General features: G+C 38.4%; 1 protein-coding gene across 2 annotated transcripts in view; it reads left to right on the forward strand.

Moving 5' to 3' along the window:
• The window catches only part of TENM1 (teneurin transmembrane protein 1), a 604,771-nt gene that overhangs the window by 453,089 nt on the left and 132,411 nt on the right, over positions 1–19,271 (forward strand). For both annotated transcript variants that reach the window (XM_023198891.1, XM_023198892.1), the window contains exons 17-18: positions 4,710–4,971; positions 7,515–7,782. In XM_023198891.1, coding sequence (XP_023054659.1) covers positions 4,710–4,971; positions 7,515–7,782 — 530 coding nt within the window. The remainder of the gene's footprint in view (positions 1–4,709; positions 4,972–7,514; positions 7,783–19,271) is intronic.

Raw genomic sequence — 19,271 nt, forward strand, 5'->3', positions numbered from 1 at the left:
TTCCTTTCAAGTATTCTATAATCAGAGTTCTCTATTAATTCAAATGGGTCTTTCTCCCAATTAGATTGAATAATGGAATTTTGGTAGTGCACTCACCAGTAACTGGTGCTTAAAACTAGCCTCACCCTTGCTAACATTCAACCATATGCCATAAATTAAGAAATGGGTTATGTCTCTAAATAGAATATGTCCTCCGAGCCATTTGACTTTGACTTCTCATGGAGGCCTGATAAACCCTCATTTTTTTAGCTTACATACAAAGGTTTCGGTGAATTATTTGATATTCACACAAGAACCTAAAAGAATCTTGATACCTAAAGATTCTAAAAATGTTAGTGTCCAGTTTAGCGGGAACATTAAAGAGGGTAATCTTTGTTGTTACTTTTGTGTCTTTAGTTTTAAGGGAAATGCCCCAAGACCCTCCTCTGCTGAACTCACAGTGAGAACTGAGTTTATGTAGATGACAGATAGTAGTCAGAATCCCCTCTAGCAATAACTCTCCTCAGGCTCCATAAAGGTGTAAGCATTCAAAATATGGTCCCCAAATGCCAACCAGACTGTTCCACTGTCATTTCTTGGACATAAAGTGACAGTGTGATGAGAGTTTCCATTTATATGTCTCTGTTTGTTGCTACCTCAGTTTGAGTAAGTACATTTCAAAAGTAGAAAATCATAAGAAAAATATACCTGAGGTCAAAAAAGTATAGAAAGGCTGAGATTAGCATCTAGATACCTAGTAGACAGAGTGTGATATGAGAGTTGCTGATAGAATCCTCCATGTCCAAATCTCAATCCCTCCAGTTGGCCACAGTGCTGATAATTCTCACCAATGGTATCACTGCTTTGGGTGAAGCTATCAGCTCTCTCAAAGTCCCCGCTGAATGCAAATATGTCATGTGGAATGTAAAACTATTTACCCCCATTATCAATTACTTGCAAAAGTAAACTTACAAGTTTCCCTAAAGAACCAGGAAAGGTCTAGATCATGGGACCAAAGTAATTTATTCAAAGCAGAAGGAAGGATGGTGGTGAAAGACTGAGCCCTTTAAAAGTGTGAAGAGATTAGATACTCATATAGAGAAGGGCCTACTTAGCAAAAAAGAAAAAAGCCTATTCTAAAGGAAAGGTGAATGTTTATGAGTATCTACTGTATGTCAGACACTTTCATGAATGTCTCTGTTTTCATCCTCACAACAACTATCTCATTATTATCACCCTCCCCATTTGTTGTATGAGAAAACTTATCCAGATAATAAGATAGAGTTCAAGATTTAAACCCAAGTAATCTTGCTCTTTTCTTCTATGATTTACCACCTTCAACTTAGATATATAACCAGTACTCAGTAAAGTATTGAAAGAGAACTATTTGTAAATAGTTCAGCTAATGATAAGCAAAACAGGTGAAGTGACGACATTCTTAGAAGGTTCTTGAGAAGCATTAATGGTCTCAAGAACTTTGTTCTGAAGACTAGAAGAAGAAGAAAGGCTTCCCTTTGATTCTCCTCAAGGCAAAAGTTTGTTCATTTATGGATACCATGAAGCAGAGAGAGATAAGCAATTTGCATAGGTGTCAATAGCCTTCCATCTGTAGATAGGACTGCTTGGGCTTATGTGTTGACAACAATCTCCAAACAAATGAATCCTCTCCCTTGGGTCTTTTATATCCATTCTCATATGACTTAATAACCTGTTCTTAATGGTCCATACAAATGGAGGTGTTTTGTAGTGGGAGAAATCCCAAAGAAGTAATCATTCAGAGAGCATTCTATTTGGCATTGGAAATGGTTTAGATGGATCTCTGGCCACAGTTCCACCTTCCATCTCTATGTCAATTAATGAGTCAGCCAGGCAGTGTTTACTGTGTATAACTGCAAGGTGGAAAGATGAGAAGCATATCAGTCAGGGCTTTCCAGGGAAACAAAATATGACATAGATATAGATATTGATATTATTGTATTGAGAGAGTGATTTATTCCAAGGAATTTGCTTATAAGTTTGTGGGGACTGGCAAGTCTGAAATCTGTCAGGCAGGCTGGAAGACTGGAAACTCTCAGGAAAGAGATGCAGTGGTCTTAAGGCAGAATTTCTTCTTCCTCACAGAAACAGTTTTGCCCACCCACATTATCAAGGACCATCCCCTTTACTTAAATTCAACTGATTATAGGTATTAACCACATCTCCAAAAGACCTCCACAGCAATACCTACACTGATGTTTCATTAAATAACTCAGAACTATAACCTAGCCAAGTAGAGATATAAAATGAACCATCATAAGAAGCCTAAAGGAAGTTCCAAGGAGACCCTAAAAATCAGTATCTGCTCATGGAGATAATCAAAAGCTGGCCTATAGTTCACTTGAACTACAAAAAAAGGAAAACATATGGCAAATGTAGTAGGACAATGGATCTGATTTGAGAAGAAAGGTAACAGTTGTTGAGTTCCTACTACATTCTTGACCCTTAATTCTTTATCTCATTTATTCATTTACAATAGCAGCTAAGTGATAGATTATAGAGGCTTCATTTTACTAGTGAGAAAACTGCATCTCAGTAAGGTTAAATAACTAGCCCAAAGACACAAAGTTAACAGGGCAGAGCTGGGATTCAAACCCAGATATATGTGAAACCAAACCCACATTCTTTCTACAAAACAGGATGCCTGGCCTGTCTGCATAATCTTTCTAGAAGGACTGAATAAAAGGTTTTTTAAAAAAGAGAGATAATAATTTCTGGGCACTTAAGTTCTTATCTGGATAGTTTATTTAGTTTTCATGTTTGTGTTTGTTTGATGTTTTTAAATAAATAAGCACTTAAATTTTGAGTCAAGAGTCAAGGTTTGGGTGAGGCATATAAACTTCCCCAAGGATACATACTTAAATCCACAAAGAGGGTGAACTAGAGGAAAGGTTTCTTGACAAGTAGTGTCAGATTTTCCCCACTACACTTGCCTTAAACTGCTCCCGTATTATTATGAATTGAGACCCTCTGTCTTAAACCATAAACCATTTGGGTTTTCTTTAGTTCATACCTAGATTATTTTCTGTAGCTAACACAGTTCTTCAAATCCTCTTTTTGGAAACTGCCTTAATATAAAGCTACTTCACTGAAAAAGCAGCAATAAAAAACACGGTATTATCCATCCTTTGTTACTGTTCATTTATCTTTTTCTGCAAGCTTTCTGCAACAAAACACAATTGGTAATACTATAATAAATATAATAAATGTCATAAGAAGAGAGTGGTGAGATGTCCATAATTAAGTCTGATTCCCTATCAGGGCTTTTTATCATTGAAAAAGTGTTTTGCTGAAAGATCTTTTTTAATGCAGGCAATTGCTTACATCTCTCTCTTGTGGATTTAAGTTGCCTTGAATATTAAGGAACATGATATTGCCCTTTATCCATTTTTAACATAAAAATGATAATTTATCATTATCTTACTTTTTATACAGGAGTTTATGCTTTTCAAATGCTCTCAAGTACATCATCTCAAAGATATCATTATACTTAAAAGAGAAGTAAGGTAGAACCATCTAGTGCAGAATAAAATGAAATCTGAATCTGTTCAGCTCCAATGCAATACTCTTGTCATAGACCACATCTAGAGATAGGCAGAGTCGGCTTACAACAGAGATAGTCTTGCTTTGTCATAGATAGAGAAGGAGTTGTTGGTGAAGTTGTGCAGGGTTCATTACAGGCTGTCTTACAAAAAGAAACCAAAAACCGTTGTGAAGCAAACCAGAGATCTTAAATCTGAGGTTCAAGTAGACTAGGAGGCCAAGGAGGGTAGTCAAATGGAGAGGGCTCGGTCGGGCATAGCTGAGTTCAAAGAAATTTTCCCTAACAATTGAACTCTGCTGATGTCTTTCTCCAAATGCCGTCTCAAAGACACTGGTTTCTGACACAATGTTTGTGACCCTGAACAAGATATTTAACCTTTTGGCTCCTTACTTTTCTTATGTTACATTATAGGATTTTTTGGAAAATGAATAATGCATCATTCTCAAAGATGCTGCTAAATGTTAGATGGTCACCTTTCTGTTATCTTTAGCACAAGGGGAGAAGCTGTGTCAGATTTGGCTTTGCAGAAATACATGCAGTGATTTTGTTTAAGACAGCATTAAAATTAATTGGTTTACAGGCTGGGCACAGTGGCTCACGCCTGTAATCCCAGCACTTTGGGAGGCCGAGGTGGGTGAATCACCTAAGGTCAGGAGTTCAAGAACAGCTTGACAAATATGGTGAAATCCCATCTCTATTAAAGAATACAAAAATTAGCCTGGCATGGTAGTGTGCACCTGTAGTCCTAGCTACTCGGGAGGCTGAGACAGGAGAATCGCTCGAACCCGGGAGGCGGAGGTTGTGGTGAACCAAGATCACACCACTGCACTCCAACCTGAGGTGACAGAGCGAGACTCCATCTCAAAAAAAAAAAAAAAAGAAAAAAAAAAAACGGTTTACAAATTTCGAGGGAATATCAACTGGTGACATGGAATGGCTTCTTAGAAGACCGCTAGATAGTGAAAAGAGTGAAAAGAAGTCATCTATTGAATGAATATATTGCTAGAGAGAATTTATAAGATAGACAATACAAGTGGATATAGTTGAGTCCCCCAAAGAAGGAAACGGCACTGAAATTAACCTATTTTTTTAACTGGAATTTTTAAATTTTTCATTTGATTGCAACTGTCTTATGTTTTTTCCTTCTCAGCTTTGACCTTGTAGCCATCGGTGGTATCTCCGTCATCTTAATCTTCGACCGATCACCTTTCCTGCCCGAGAAGAGGACACTCTGGTTGCCTTGGAATCAGTTTATTGTGGTGGAGAAAGTCACCATGCAGAGAGTTGTATCAGACCCGCCATCCTGCGATATCTCCAACTTTATCAGCCCAAACCCTATTGTGCTTCCTTCACCACTCACATCATTTGGAGGGTCCTGTCCAGAGAGGGGAACTATTGTTCCTGAGCTGCAGGTGAGTATATTGGCCTTTGAATGTATAAAATAATAATATCATGGAGTTGTCAACAGTGTATAATAGCTACGTTCCTTTTCCTATTCTTGTTGCCATCCTTATAATGTGCTGCCCTTTATTTGTCAAGAGAAGTCTTCAAATGTTTTTCTGGAACACATTTTTAACATAATTGGCCAGGGCATTAGAATGCTATCTGTGGCCATGGAACAGAACAAGAACATGGAACAGAATAGCTTTCATAAGAATTAAACCCCAATCCTTGACCTAATAAACACTGTGCTCTAAGAACAAAGCTAGCTGGCTTATTAGTAATAACAGCATAATCCATGAGCTTGGACTGTTTGTGGTTCTGAAATTAAAAATCCTTAAGAAATTGAGTTTTTGAGCTGGGCGTGGTGGCTCACGCCTGTAATCCCAGCACTTTGGGAGGCCGAGGTGGGCAGATCACCTGAGCTTGAGAGTTCAAGACCAACCTGACCAACATGGAGAAACCCCATCTCTACTAAAAATACAAAATTAGTCAGGCCTGGGGGTGCATGCCTGTAATCCCAACTACTCCAGAGGCTGAGGAAGGAGAATTGCTTGAACCCGGGAGAAGGAGGTTGCAATGAGCAAAGATCACACCATTGCACTCCAGCCTGGGTAACAAGAGTGAAACTCATTGTCATTATTCTTAGAAGACATGACAACTTCTCTTGTCTAGCTATGTAAAGTAAACAGTTTTCAAGCCTGTGCAGTTTCGTTTTTTTTTTTTTTTTTTTTTTTCCAAAAAAGCTTTGCTTCTGAGTGTTCAAGCTTTATAGTCAGGAGAAGACATTTTTGAACCTTGGTATTTTAACATTCCTGAGAATTTTTCTTTATTGAGCATTCAATATTGTCATTTCAATATTAAACCATTCAAATAACCATAGTACAATTCCCTCACCACATTGTAGAAACATTTTAATGATAATTAAATGTGGAAGCACCAAAATGGACTCCAGATCCAGAAATCCAGAAGTAAATGCATGCTCCAAGATAGAATTGATTGTTCTTTCATCATAACACCACCCACCAGCTCTTAGCAGTACCCAGAGAATACCACTTAGGAAAGGCTCACACAAAAATACTGCCCTTCAGGAAAAGCAGTCCAAAGAGCTACCCATTATCTTTTCCATTGCTCTTTGCTTAGAAAGGAAGAAAAAACAAGACAGTGTTTGATGAGTACATTTGATTTGTACACCAATCCCTTCACAGATGTCATTAGGAGGTATGGGTCTTCTTTCAGCACGAAAGTTTCCAGGCTTATCTAGGATTGCATGTTTTCTCAGGAAAATGAACTACTAAGTTGGTGAGTGTCATGCTATCCTTCTCTATTGTACTTCTGTCACCATCTGAGAAGACAGCTGGTGGACAACTCTGGTATCAAATGGCTAATGTAGAGGGAGAAAAATTAGGCAAAGTGTACAAAAAAGGATCGTGTCCTCAGAAACAGGAGAAAGACTAAAAATCCTGGACAATATGAGATACCATATGTTTAACAATCAGTTCTACTATGTGCACAAGTTTGGAAAAGTAAGAGGGGACAAGGTTCTGAGGTAAAAATGAATAAAAGCATGAAAATATCTACACTACTCATGTCACCTTAAGTGTATTGAATAGGATAGGCTTTTTCTTCAGAGGTCTTTTGAAAGACGAAAGTCATAGAACACATGATTCAGTTTTAGTTACCACCTTTGGTTATTTAACTTTATCTGTGGTGATAAGCAAACAACTAATAGCAATTAATCAAAGAAGCCAAGTGGTATTTTTACTCTGAGACCAACGTTTAGTGTAAAATTTGCAGAGGAATTAGTGGGAGTTATTTGCTTCTCAGTCACAAGTGCCAACTTGGAGAAACTTGTTCCCAGCCATTGCTACATCCAGGCACAGAGAAATATATAAGAAAATTTTGATTAAAAATTTGGCCTCAGGGTCATTTCAAAGCTCCAAAGAAAACGAATTTGATGGCATCAGTAAAGATTAATTCTAGGGAAACTATAATCTTTGTCATAAAATATCACTTGCTGGGCCTGCTTCTCGAGTTCTTCCTCTTAGAGAGCCTAGCCTGAATAAGGATTACACCAATGGTTTTATGATATACGACTTAACACCAAACAAGATTTTGTGTATGTTTATATAAAAAAAAGACCCCTTAATGGAGCCCATAGTACTGAATTGCTTGACATTCAGTGATATGATCTTTTTCAACTCCTACTAAGCAGTTTTTGGAACACTATTGAAAAGCTGAAATTGTTCCTTACACAATCTTTCCTGGCATGGGAAAAAAATAAAAACAATCCTTAAGTTTGGGTCTTGTCTCCATTCAGGTTTGGTACAAAATTCAAAACCTATTATTATACAGTCTCACAAAGATTTAAGAACAAATGCCTTGACATCCTTAGACCTGTTTAAGCTCTCTCCTTTGGCATGTTTCAAAGATAACTAAGCACACAATATCCTCATCTACCTGCGACCACTGACAAGAGCCTATTTGGCTTTTTTTATTATTATTATTATTTCAGGTTGTACAGGAGGAAATTCCCATTCCCTCCAGCTTTGTGAGGCTGAGTTACCTGAGCAGCCGCACCCCTGGATATAAAACCCTGCTACGAATCCTTCTGACACATTCAACGATTCCTGTCGGGATGATAAAAGTACACCTCACAGTAGCTGTGGAAGGACGACTCGCACAGAAGTGGTTTCCCGCCGCAATTAATCTTGTCTACACGTTTGCTTGGAACAAGACCGACATCTATGGACAGAAGGTTTGGGGCCTGGCAGAGGCTTTGGGTATGTTGAACTAATTATATCTAAATAGCAGTATTATATGCACAGAACAGAAAATACTTGTTGCGTGTTAATTTGTATTTGGAATAATTATTTATTTTCTTCTGTTTAAAGGATCTAAGGCATTTTTCATTTAAACACTCCCTTGAGGCCAGTTTAGAGTTCCCTTTTGACACATTTTTGCTTCAAAAAGATTTTAGTTCCCCTTTCATGATGGCTGCGTACCAATGGAATCACGCAATATCTGACTTGTAACTGTCACCAGAGCCGAATGCTGCCTTCTAACTGTGACCTTTGGTGTGGCATTCTATAGGCCATGTTTTTGGATTTGACGTTTAGACTGTCATTTCTACTTAGAGACTACAAAATTCTAACTTATAGCCATCTCCACTTATTATCTTTTATGTCTAAGATGGTTAGACTTCATTAACTTGTTACTTCTTCAGGTTAAATAAAAAATCATCCTGCCTTCCTATTCTTTTTGATTTTCTGTAATCTCAAGACTTTAAAACCTAGCATCTTATAAATAGCAGGGACCTGAAGAGGTCCTTTGGGCCTGTGGTTTTCAGATACTTAATTCTCCCAGACATATGACATTTTTTTAAAATGAGGCAGAGATAGATTTGCCAATGTTTTATTTTGTCAAGTAAGAATATTTTTAAAAGAACTCACTATAATATACTATTCCTACCACTACCATAATTTCATAAATGAGGGATACCTTAATAGCAGAAAAGAAAAAATAGCCTGTTTTAAGAAATGATGGCAAGCAATCGAACCCTGACAATCAGAGTGAGATAGACTAACACCAAAGTCTTTATCTCTGTCACTCTGTAGAAAACAGAGAAACCTTCCTAAGGAACTTGATACAGGTTTGTAGATCTGCAGTTTGGGAGCCTTTGATCCTTGTACCTTCAGGCATTAGCTCATGTAAATCACCCTTGGACAGATGAGAAGATTATTTTAAAGTTCTCCAAAAGAGACATTTAGACATCCTCCCTTGGAAGTGTCTGTCATGATATAATTCCCATAGAGCTGAACTATATTTCTTAGACCATAGTATGTCAATTTTCTCTTCCCAAAGGGAGAGAGAGTGAGAGAGAGAGAGAGAGAGAGAGGGAGAGAGAGACTGATGACTCTTCTCTACCCAAGAGACCCTCATATATTTAAATAATTAACTCATTTGTGTTGGACTTTACTGGAAAGCAAGGAATATGGACAGGTTCATATTTCCTCAGTAAATGGGAAATTATTGTAAAGACACACAAGAAAATAAGAAAGTACAAGAAATACCATCAGTAGCCTCACAAGCAGGCCTCAAACTTATAGCCTTGTTCAGGACGCATTGCATTTCTAGAAGGTCAGCATCTGCTCCATCAACTCAAAACCAGTTCAAGCTTTTTGCAAGTCCACTGCTTCCCACAGTGGTGACTCAGCCATATTTAAGACTGACTTCATCTCTCCTCCTGCCATACTAACTACCCTCCTTCTCTCTCTCAGCTCTTCACATTCTATGTGGTCTGCTAACTTGCAGTGTATCTTGCATTCAGGTTCCTCTTAGAGAAAATATTGTATTGTGTCAGCCATTTACTGTGCAGTCCAGGACACCCTTGTAAGGCAGAACTTTAGCATTAGGCTACCATGAAAGTTGCTGACCAGCCTACAGAGTCCTGCTTAATCCCTATTCTATTAGTGTAGTGGTTATGAGAACAACTCTGGAGCCAGCCTCTTTCCCTGGGTTCAAATCATTCCTTCTCTACTTATGAGCTATGTGACATTGGATAAATTACTTAATCTCCAAATGCCACAGTTTCTCCATCTATAAAGTGATTATCATAAAGATTATGTTACTCATAGGTTTGTTATGATATGATGATTAAATGAGGTGAGTAACATAAAGTGCTTGGCACATCGTAAGCATTCAACAAATGTCAGTTGCTGGTATTGCTTTTTTTCAGTTTTGTTGTGGCCAGGGTCCTGTGATCACATAGTATAAAGCCTGGAGTCTATGCAGGTATTTGTTGCCTCAGCTTCTCTAAGAATGGTGTTGTGAGTATAACAGGCAGGCACTTTGTGCTACTTACTCTCCATTTCCCCTCCCTGCCCACCCCACCCCTCCGCCCCCCACAAACACACACACATAATCTCTTTTCTGTCCTTCTCTGTGCTCTGAGAGGCTGGTTTCCATGGACTGCATTCCCTGAACGCCTTGCTCTTTAACTTCCCACTTGATTTGCTCAATGAGTGGCACCATCAGGAGACTGTAGAACAAGAACAAGGTCAGGGTGTTTATCCCTCTTCCTGCTTTACTGCAGACTACATTAGACAATAGCAGCTCCTGTCTAGTAGTGCCTCCTCCAAATCCCCATGCTCTATCTTGCCTTCTGTATCATCACTCCCTCCTCTTCCCCCTACAAGCCCAGAAAGTTTACCAGTTATGCCAGTGCTTAGGTGGCTCTCCCTTCCTTGATAATTCTCTTAACTCTGCCCATGCCTTAATTCAAACTCTCTGCAGTGAACATTTACAAGTGCGACATCTTATTCTTGCTGAGACCCTCACCGAATCATACTCAAAGTCTCTAATTCTCTTCTCCATGATATTATCCTACAGCATTTCCTTCACTAGGCGGATAATCCAAAATTCCTCTAATTTTTCTCTATAGGTCCTTATTTTCTAATTATTTTAATTAATTTATTTTTAAACTTTTATTTTAGGTTCATGGGTATGTGTGTAGGCTTGTTATATAGGTAAATTCGTGTCACAGGGTTTGTGGTACACATTGTTTTGGCACCCATTTACTAAGCCTAGTACCCAGTAGTTATTTTTTCTGCTCCTTTCCCTCCTCCCAGCCTCCACCCTTAAATAGGCCCCAGTGTCTGTTGTTCCCCTCTTTGTGTCCATGAGTTATCATCATTTAGCTCCCACTTATAAGAGAGAACATGCAGTATTTGGTTTTCTGTTTCTGTGTTAGTTTGCTAAGGATAATAACCTCCAGCTCCATCCATGTTTCCGCGGAAGACACGATGTCATTCTTTTTTATGGCTGTACGGTATTCCATGGTATATAAGTACCACATCTTTTTTATCCAGTCTGTCATTGATGAGTATTTAGGGTGATTCCACATCTTTGCTATTGTGAATAGTGCTGCAATGAACATTTGTGTGCATGTGTCTTTATGGTAGAATGGTTTATATTCCTATCCAAAGAATAGGATTTCTGGGTCAAATGGCAATTCTGTTTTTAGGTCTTTCAGGAATGGACACACTGCTTTCCACAATGGCTGAACAAATTTATGCTCCCACCAACAGTGTTTAATTGTTCCCTTTTCTTTACAACCTCGCCAGCATCTATTATTTTTTGACTTTTTAAAAATTTGCATTTCTCTAATAATGGGTGATATTGAGTTTTTTTTAACATGCTATTGGCCACATATATGTCTTCTTTTGAAAAGCATCTGTTCGTGCCCTTTGCCTACTTTTTAATAGGGTTGTTAATTTTTTTCTTATTAATTTGTTTAAGTTCCTTATAGATGCTGGATATTAGACATTTGTCAGATGCATAGTTTGCAAATATTTTCTCCTATTCTTTAGGTTATCTGTTTACTCTGTTGATAGTTTCTTTTGCTGTGCATAAGCTCTTACATTTTATTAGATCCCGTTTGTCAATTTTTGCTTTTGTTGTGATTGCTTTTGGTGTCTTCCTCATGAAATCTTTGTCTGTTGCTATATCCAAAATGGTATTACCTCAGTTGTCTTCCAGGGTTTTTATAGTTTTGGGTTTTACACCTAAGTCTTTAATCCATCTTGAGTTGATTTGTGTATATGGTGTAAGTGAGGGGTCCAGTTTCAATCTTCTGTATATGGCTAGCCAGTTATTGCAGCACTGTTTTTTGAATAAGGAGTCCTTTCCCCATTGCTTGTTTTTGTCAGCTTTGTTGAAGATCAGGTGGTTGTAGATGTGTAACCTTATTTCTGGGCTCTCTATTCTGTTCCATTGGTCTGTGTGTCTGTTTTTATACCAGTACCATGCTGTTTTAGTCACTGTAACACTGTAGTATAGTTTGAAGTTGAGTAATGTGAGGCCTCCAGCTTTTTTTCTTTTTGTTTAGGATTGCCTTGGCTATTTAGGCTTTTTTTGTGGTTCCATATGAATTTTAGAGTATATTTTTTCTAATTTTGTGAAGAATGTCATTGACTGCTGTGTTAGCAATGAGGGAGGCTCTGTGGCCGTGGGACCCTCCCGGCCAGGTGTGGGATATATTCTCCTGGTGTGCCTGTTTGCTTAAAGCGCAGTATTGGAGTGGGAGTTACCCGATTTTCCAGGTGTTGTGTGTCTCAGTTCCCCTGGCTAGGAAAAGGGATTCCCTTCCTCCTTGCGCTTCCCAGGTGAGGCGATGCCTCGCCCTGCTTCAGCTTTCCCTGGTCGGGCTGCAGCAGCGATTTTCCGGCACTCCGTAGTGAGGTGACCCCAGTACCTCCGTTGAAAATGCAGAAATCACCGGTCGCTCACGCTGGGAATTGGAGACTGGAGCCGTTCCTATTCAGCCATCTTGCTCCGCCGTGTCTGGCTTGTTTTTCATGGCATAATGTTTTCAAAAGATCCATTTTCTGACAATGGTAAAACTTCTGAACAGTTGGTAGAATGAAGTTGGAGAATCTACTACTCTGAAGATGGATTTTGAGCTCTGTAAGAACACAGTAGATGATAAATAGTTCAGATAATAAATGAATGGAAACAAATAGGATCAAATATGCAACTATTGAGCTGATACCTTAATATTTATGATTAAATCTAAATAAACAAAGAAGGAAATGGAAATGTCTATTTGTACTCCTGGTGATATTTTATAATCACTTAACTGATATGGGAAGAAATAGACTCAATTTTGCACCAGCAACAGTGCTGTATCTGACACTTTTCAGATTTGCTACAAATTCAGAAATACTAGTATAACTATTTGGTAGGCAGAATAATAGCCACCCCCCACAAAGATGTCCATCCTTGGAAACTATGAATATGTTATGTTGCATGCCAAAAGAGAATTAAGCTTACAGAGGAAATTAAGATTGTTAACTTCTGATTTGAGATTAGAGATTATCCTGGTCTATCTGGGTAGGCTCAATTTTGTCGTAAGGGTCCTTACAAGTAGAGAAGGGAGTGGAAGGGGAGGTCAGAGTTACATGAGGATATACCTATGGAAGAAAGGCACAGAGAGATGCAACATTACTGGCTTTGAAGATGAGGGAAGAGAGCCACAAACTAAGGCATGTAAGCAGCTACTAGAAGCTGGAAAAGGCAAAGAAATGGATTTTCCCTTAGAGCCTCTGGAAAGGAACTCAGCCCTACTGACACCTTGATTTTTGCTCAGTGAGACCCATTTGAGAATTCTGACTTCCATAACTGCAAGATGAGAAATTTTTCTTGTTTGAAGCTTTTAAGTGTTTGGTAATTTGTTACAGCAGAGATTGGAAACTAATATAAGATATGATCGGCATTCATGCAGTCCAGTTAGAGCAAGGATTTTGGTTAAAACTGTGACTAGACAGGTCTCCCACTCTTCTTCCTCCCATGCCAGTTAAATATGAATCTCTGGTCCACTCACCTCTGGGTGATGGAGAAAGAAGGGTTCAGGTTTAAACAAGCTGAATTTAAAGTGATGGTGAATATCTAAATTAATTTGAAATGTGGGACTCTTGTTTTCCATGTAGCTCGGCTGTTGGGAATTGGTGTAATCTCTAAGGGCTAGAATATCACAGGAGAAGAATAGAGTGTTGAGGGACAGCGAAAATGAGAAAAGAAGTGCTTGAGATCCTAGGATACACCACCATTGTTTGTAAGGAAACAGACTTTGCAACTGAAGGGATAATACCAGAGTGAGTAAATTAAAAACAGGGGTTGTATGAACTCCTTCCTTGGAGAAGTATCAATGGTAACTGATAAGATTGATTAATCCAAGTACAATATTGATCAAGTAGAAGAAGAGTAAAATCATCCCCAGGGTTCCAGTACAAAAGCCACAATCACTAGTTCATCCGGCTTAAAGATTTTGTTGTCTGATACACAGACAAGCCTCCCCTGCTAAAAACTCCATGTGAGCGTTTTAAATAATTTGGACTTAGTGCTTTATTCTTTGATTCTAAATAAAGTACGATGTCTGGAAATCATTGTATTTTATTTAGTTTCTTTCCCAACTCTGCTGCTTGCAAAACAATGTAAAAAAAAAAAAATCATTACTGTTAAGTTCACAGGGCTGTTAAAATTCTAGAGATGGCTTATTTAATTTGACAAACTGGCTTGTTCAGGGGCTCTGATCTGCATCCATTATGTGAATTTTGTCAAAATAATTCCCGATGTCCGCCTGTGTCTGCATACATTATCAATATGTAATAATGTATTCTGCCTCGTCTTTATTTTAATTAAATTATATTGCAGCAGTTTGAAGTCCTGGAAGTTCAGGAAATCAACCATCCACTGTTAGTAGCTCTGCCATAAACAGTTCTATTTTTCTTCAAGGTTATTGGCAACAACAATTGCATAATTATTTAGTATGGTAGTTTGGCAACAAAGAATGGTGTTTCTGGGAGAACTACACTTCCTAAAGGTTCACAACACATAGGAGTCTGTCTAAATTGTGTTAGAGAGAAACAGGGGAACATTAATAGCAATAGGTGCTAAGCTATTGTTGCTTTGTGCACACAAAACATTCCTGAGAACAATGCTTTAGCGTTCATAAATTTCCCTTCAGTAAAACCTAAGCAGGTTGGGCAGCCACAAAAATAGCATCCACTGAATATTTTAATAACAAATGGGTAGGGCTTTACAATTTGCAAACTACTTTCACATACATTATATCATTTTAATCCTTATAACATTCCTGCCTGGTAGGCATGGCAGAATTAGTATGATCTTCATGTTGCAGAGGGGAGGGTCAGAAAGAAAAGTAACTGACCTAGAGTCCTGTACAGAGCAGGGATTCAAACTCGGGTCTCCCAGTCCTGAGTTCTGTAGGAGAAGTGCTGTACACTTCAATGCTGCCTCTCCTCACTAAAGTAACCAACCCACCTTACTGGGTACCCAATTCAACGCCCCAGTGGTTTTCTGTCAGAGAAGCTAACAGATATAATAATCTTTCATCATTTCTCCCCACTCATGAATTCATAATCGTTAACTGAGAGCAGGGCTGTTTTATCCATTCAACTTTATAGGCACAGTGCCAAGGATATGAGTTTTTCAAGGACCTACAAAATGTTGCTACCTAAAAAACAAGTTTATTGTCACCAACAGATGAAAAGGAAATGTGAAAATCAACATTAATAAATGTTTAAATAAGTGTCTGAAAAATGGAACATCATGTCAGCTTGTGAACTACAACTCAATTTTCATCCTTACATATGAAATATGTTTAATGTAGGATATGAGTTGTATACATTTTAATATGTCTTATAAGATATAAGATAGGATTTCCAAAAGTGAGAGTTCCTACCAAGGTTTTCAAATGGCCTTCACTAATACTTTCATAAGCAAGTGGTCTTGTGCCCATTTCAAACTGCTGGTCACGCCCATTAGTAGATTGTGAAATCTATTTGGTGAGTCAATCAGCACTTTTGTTTTGAAAAATTGAATAAAATGTGATGAAATATAATAGAACCGAAGTGAGCAGAATTAAATAGAACACACCAGAATGTGATGCTGCAAAGACAGTATTGTCTTGGAAAATTTTGTTTCAAGTGTGTGTGTGTGTGTGTGTGTGTGTGTGTGTGTGTGTCCGTCCCCATGTGAATGCTGAGTCACAATTAACAAATTGTGTTTCTTATCATGACTTTCAGACCTGAAAGTTTGAAAGCCATTGGTAAGATGATAAGCCCAGAAACAGAAAAATTAAATGACTTATCAAACCATGTGACTTATTTTCCAGATCAGCATTTATGACTGTTCTTGTCTTCTGGTCCCCTCTATCAACCCATATCAGAGGGGACTATGGAGGTATCCTTTCAAAATTGGGTGACCACATAATTTATCATTCAAACCAGATCCTTTTGAGAGTAAAAGGAGATACTGTTAATAATTACATCAAGAAAACAACATAAACAAGCACCATTTTTGGCCATTTGGGTTACATGGCACTTCTACTTCAAGGTTATCCCTAGCTTCCAGTCCTTGTCCCTTAAATTCTGAACAAATAAAAAGTTACTTATTTAGCACTACTGAATTGTGGATCTTCCCCCTTAATAGCTGTTATCTAGCATAGTAGACGAAAACATTTGCCTATGAGTTGCTGGGTTTGAGCTCTGGCTCTGCCATTTACTAGCCATGCAACTTTGGACTTAATAACTTCATTTCTTTGAGTCTCTATGATATCTATCAAACTGGAGTAAATGTAGTTTCCTCATGAGTTTTTGAGTCTTCAAATTAGGTCATATGCACAAAAACATATTTAATTGTTATGTATTATACAAATGCAAGGCATATTATTTTGTGGTAATTATTAGGAGACCGTTGATAAAAATTCCAGAAAGTAGGCTGGGCGCGGTGGCTCATGCCTGTAATCCCAGCACTCTAGGAGGCCAAGGCGGGTAGATGACCTAAGGTCAGGAGTTCAAGACCAGCCTGGCCAACATGGTGAAACCCCGTCTCTACTAAAAATAATAATAATAATAAAAAATAGCCAGGAGTGGTGGTACATGCCTGTAATCCCAGCTACTTGGGAGACTGAGGCGGGAGAATCACTTGAATCTGGGAGGCGGAGGTTACAATGAGCTGTGATCACACCACTGCACTCCAGCCTGGGCAACAAGAGTGAAACTCTGTCTAAAAAATTTTAAAAATGAAAAAATTCCAGAAAGTAGGTAATCCTTCAAGGTGTGGCTTCTCTCACATGAAAAATTATCCTGCCCTGTATAATATTCAGTATATCTCCAGTGCTTCACAGATCACCTGCCTGGCACATAGAGCAGCTTGGTGAAGGTTTTCTGCGTCATTGAATAACAGCACCTCACTTTCCATCACAATATTGAATCCCTTTTAATCAATCACATTGTTTCAAAGGATAGCCAGTCCATTTTCAAGGTGAGTCTATTTCCAAAACCCCTTCCTCCCCCCAAAATATGCCTAAATACTGCTAGGGGATAGTAATCTTACAATTTTTTACTGGGTAGGGACAGGGAGGGTTGTTGTTCTTCACTTGTTTTTGATGTACTGGAGAGAAACTGACTCTCTAGCCACCCTGACCTTCTTTAAATTTCTCAAAGCTACCAAGTCTCAAGGCCTTCCACACATGCCACTCTCTCTGCCTAGAATGCCCTTCCCTATAAAGGTAAACCCCTTCTTGGTAAAGAGGCTTTTCCTTGCCTCCACAGTTCAACACAAATTTCCTGGTTATGCTCTGTCATAATGCTCAGCATTTTCCCATCATAACCTTTATTACAATGTGTGTGTGTGTGTGTGTGTGTGTATTTGTTTTACTTTTATATTTGTTCTTCCCACTAGAATATAACCTCCGCTGGGGGGAGGGATGCTGTCTTGTTCAACCTCATATCCCCAGTGCCCCACAAACTGCCTGTCAACAAGAGGTACCCGTGAAATATTGCATATTTGTTGAATGACCGAACAAAGAAATGAATACCAATAGAGGATCAGGGTGATCCCTTAGCCTTGCCTATGTAATGGAAAGGTGGGTCTGCCCAGAAAGAGGAGAGCAGTGCCCAAGTACACAAAGGCACTCACAAATGTTTTACATGAGCCAGTGTATCACTCTGCCTTTGGTGGCAATATAGGTTATCCATGTTGGCTTTTATACAGCTAGACTTGCACAAAGCAGCCAGAAAAAAAAAAAAAAATCTCATAATGTTAGGTTTTACTGTATGTAACCTCTTGGCAAAAGTGTTGCATAGCTATCTCACTCCTGGATTATTTTAATTTCCTACCTGTACTTTCTCTTCATTCAACTACCTCACTCTAACACTATCATGTTTAACCCTTATTTTTGTAAATAGGTAGGGTAAAGATCTTAAGTAAGGGATTGCCAAACCAAATCCAGTGATTCACTGAAAGGATAATACATCATGTCCAGGTAAAGTTTATTTTAGGGCGAGAAAAATGGTTCAACATTGGGAAATCTATTGCTATAATTCACTGTCTTAACAGATTAAAGGGGAAAACTATGTGAATATGTCTGTAAGCGCCAAAAAAACACTTGATGAAAATTCAACACCTGATTCTGACACTCTTAGTAAGCTAGAAATAATAGATAAACAAAGCATTTCAAGCCACTGGGCAGTGTGTCAAGTTGAGGAGCCTCTGGGCTCATGTTATCCTACGATAAATCACTAGAGAATAGGGAAAGATAGAAGAATCTCTGAGAGCAGGTACTTGTTTTAAATAGATAGCATTTTGTCTACATAGTATATTGGTCTATTGTTGCCATGGTCTTCATTTGGTTCTTTAGGTTTTTTGTCTTTTGTTGTTGTTTTTGTTTTTGCATTTATCTTGTATTTTAAAAGAATAGAAAATATTTATTATTATATTCAATAATTCCTTTTGGAGAAGAAGATTTTAATCTTGTCATTAAGTACCTTTTAAATACCATGAAATTATTTTTAGATGTTCCCTGAGTTCATGAAGGTAACATGTAAATTTCTCACATTGACTATCAGACTACTTTTAATTATATATTGCCTTCATAAATGCAACCATTATAAATTCTGAAGCCTTAGCCTGAAGCTGTTGAAAGTCATCTGCTTAATCTTGTCATATTTCACACATCAGCTTCACTGCATGGCACCTTTACCTTGGCTACTTAATGTCAATCTCCTATCCTAGCCCTTATAGATGAATGTCACAGTAACTAAACTAGGTTATCAGAGACGCCGTGACCCTCAGCCTTCTTGCCATCCCCATGTCATACAAATGCTGCTGCTCTGATAAGCAGAATGAACATTCAGTCATTTTTCCAATGTCAAATGGCTTTGGAGGAGCAAGCTACAATTTTTTACTCAGTCTTCTTTACAAGCCAGTGTAATATTTGCAAGATGACTAACAGTTAAGTCAGAGGCGCAGCCCTGTGACCAGAGGATAGAATCCTCTGCAAAAGTAACAAGACTATCTTGACAATTAGTGACTCTTGGTTATTGAACATTCCGTTAATATCTCTGTGTGGAGGTGGAGGAGAGAATACAGGAAGGCAGAAATCCATATGGAATTAGAAGAGTCACAAGGGAGGTGATCACATGGCTCAGAGAAAGTATTGTTCCGTAATAATTACTCACTCTCGACTGCCTTCTCAATATATGCACACCAGCATGAACCCATTATGCTAACCTCTGGGAAGTGTAGTCCAGGACCCCTTATCCACTTATTCCTGCTCACTGCGAGTCTAGTCTACTTTCTACAGCTTCTCTGAGATGTTGATGAATTTTCTTTTTCCTTTCTATTACACTCTTCTCCCTAGTCCCTACTCCAGAGTGCTAGAGACTGAATCTGTGCCCTGTACCAT

The sequence above is a fragment of the Piliocolobus tephrosceles genome, chromosome 12 (assembly GCF_002776525.5).
Source record: "Piliocolobus tephrosceles isolate RC106 chromosome 12, ASM277652v3, whole genome shotgun sequence".
Classification (NCBI taxonomy): Eukaryota; Metazoa; Chordata; class Mammalia; order Primates; family Cercopithecidae; genus Piliocolobus; species Piliocolobus tephrosceles.